This window comes from Acyrthosiphon pisum, unplaced genomic scaffold, assembly GCF_005508785.2.
Source record: "Acyrthosiphon pisum isolate AL4f unplaced genomic scaffold, pea_aphid_22Mar2018_4r6ur Scaffold_14037;HRSCAF=14682, whole genome shotgun sequence".
NCBI lineage: Eukaryota > Metazoa > Arthropoda > Insecta > Hemiptera > Aphididae > Acyrthosiphon > Acyrthosiphon pisum.
This window is the reverse complement of record NW_021762701.1, coordinates 1-1,710: the sequence shown is the minus strand read 5'-3', so window position 1 is coordinate 1,710 and position 1,710 is coordinate 1. Positions and strand designations below refer to the sequence as shown.

The window sequence follows — 1,710 nt, the reverse complement described above, 5'->3', positions numbered from 1 at the left end:
AAACTATTTTATTGATTAGATTTTTATTCATTTCTGCTAATAACATAGAGACTATGAACAACTAAAATTAACATTTGGTTTATGGTTGGTAGAATTATACATGTCGATACCGGTTACTACATGTCTAAACCGGTGACTAGAGCATCGTGAATGATTACTATTTATATTTATATTTATATTCATATTTATATTTTCTGCATTGGCCATTGGCATTTTTAACATGCACAGGGCCGTACTTAGGAGAATATAATTATTGAAATATATCATAGTATAAGTATAAAAAATAATAAATAAATATTTATTAATTAAATAATATTTTTTATAAGTAATATACAATCTGTACCAATATTATTTACAATTACATGAAACGGTTGATGGAAGAAGCTACAGCAGCCTACGAAGTGTATTATCCAAATAATAAAATATAATTAAACAATATATAACTAATTAAACTTACCTCTGTTGAAATTGTTTTTTTTGCAACGTAAATCCCATGCAGAAATGACATTGCATTGTAGGCAAACCAGTCGGGCTGAATAACGTCTTTGGTACCACTCCCAGTACCCTTGCTTGCTTTGACTTTGTTTAGCAGTTTTCTATAAGTAGCCATTAGAGAATCTTTTTTTTTTTTTATTTCTGTAATATCAGTTTTGACACTAAAATTACAAAAATACAAAAATCAATATTTAAAAATATTATAAAAAAATCAAAATTAATCTAACCTTAATTTGTTTTCTATTTCTTTCCACGCATCGTGAACTATATTCCTATTTTTATGACCCGGATGGCGTGGGTTCCAAATTTGTGGATATCCTTCATATAGTTGCAAAAACTCTATTACCTCATCATTTGACCATTCCATGATAATAATTAATTTTAATAATGATTAAAAAATAAAAAACACCAAATTGCAAAATAAAACACCAAAAAACGTATAGAAACAACTATCAATGGCTCGCCGAACCGCACGCCTGTGGGAACGCTGTCTAAATGCGCGGCTCGTTTACTTTGGCGCGGACACATCGGACCGACAATTTTCGGATAGACGCGAGCATGGCCGAGCTATACCGCGCCTAGACGCGCAAGAGCGTTCCCACGGCGCGTGTAGTTTACCAAGCCAGCGAATTTTACTCGTGGCTCGCCGAGCCACGCGCCGCGGGAACCCGCCTTTACGGTCGCGTACTGTTGTAGTACACGCGCGGTGCCCCGAAACGTCGATGGCCGCGCGCGCCGTCTCCTCAACACCCGCCAAACAACGGCGGCCTAGCGCGCACGAACGTCGAGCGCGAGCGCACGCGCACGCGGCGGAGCATCCGACGGATCTTCTGGCCGGCGTGCGCGCGGGGGCGGCGCGAAACGGCGCGAGAGATCACCGCCGTCGCCGCCACTGCCGGCGCGATTGTTGTTGATGTGTATGTGTGCGTGAGTCGTCGTGCCGTTGCCGCCGCCGCCCCGGGCGCGCGCGGTCTATACCGTGAACCAGACCGCGTCGGAGGACGCGCCCGATCGCTGTGCGGCGGTTGGCCGGCACGCCTACACCGAAACACCGCACCGCCAAGGTGTCGGTGCGCCATCGTAACCTAACCGGCGGCGGCAAATGTTTTGCCCCTTCACTCCACATTTCAAATAAAATCCCTGTTATCCAGGGCCGTATTTAGGGGGGAGCTACAGGGTACTGTTGCCCCGGGCGGCCAATTTTTGACACATTTA

At 43.6% G+C, this 1,710-nt stretch overlaps 1 protein-coding gene across 1 annotated transcript; it reads right to left on the bottom strand.

Moving 5' to 3' along the window:
• Positions 1-358: 358 nt before the first annotated feature.
• Positions 359-1,149, bottom strand: LOC107885772. The gene is made up of 3 exons (XM_016809469.2): positions 723-1,149; positions 458-656; positions 359-394 (listed from the first exon to the last, which is right to left on the bottom strand). Exons 1-3 carry the CDS (start codon positions 860-862, stop codon positions 359-361), a joined length of 375 nt encoding a protein of 124 aa, XP_016664958.1. The 5' UTR covers positions 863-1,149.
• Between the last annotated feature and the right edge of the window lie 561 nt (positions 1,150-1,710).

Excerpts from the sequence above, each read along its gene's own strand:
- LOC107885772 (XM_016809469.2), bottom strand. The coding sequence starts at position 862 with ATGGAATGGTCAAATGATGAGGTAATAGAGTTTTTGCAACTATATGAA. Across the intron at positions 657-722 it reads GAAATAGAAAACAAATTAAG|TGTCAAAACTGATATTACAG; the intron begins GTTAGATTAATT and ends TTGTAATTTTAG. Across the intron at positions 395-457 it reads AAAAAACAATTTCAACAGAG|GCTGCTGTAGCTTCTTCCAT; the intron begins GTAAGTTTAATT and ends TACACTTCGTAG.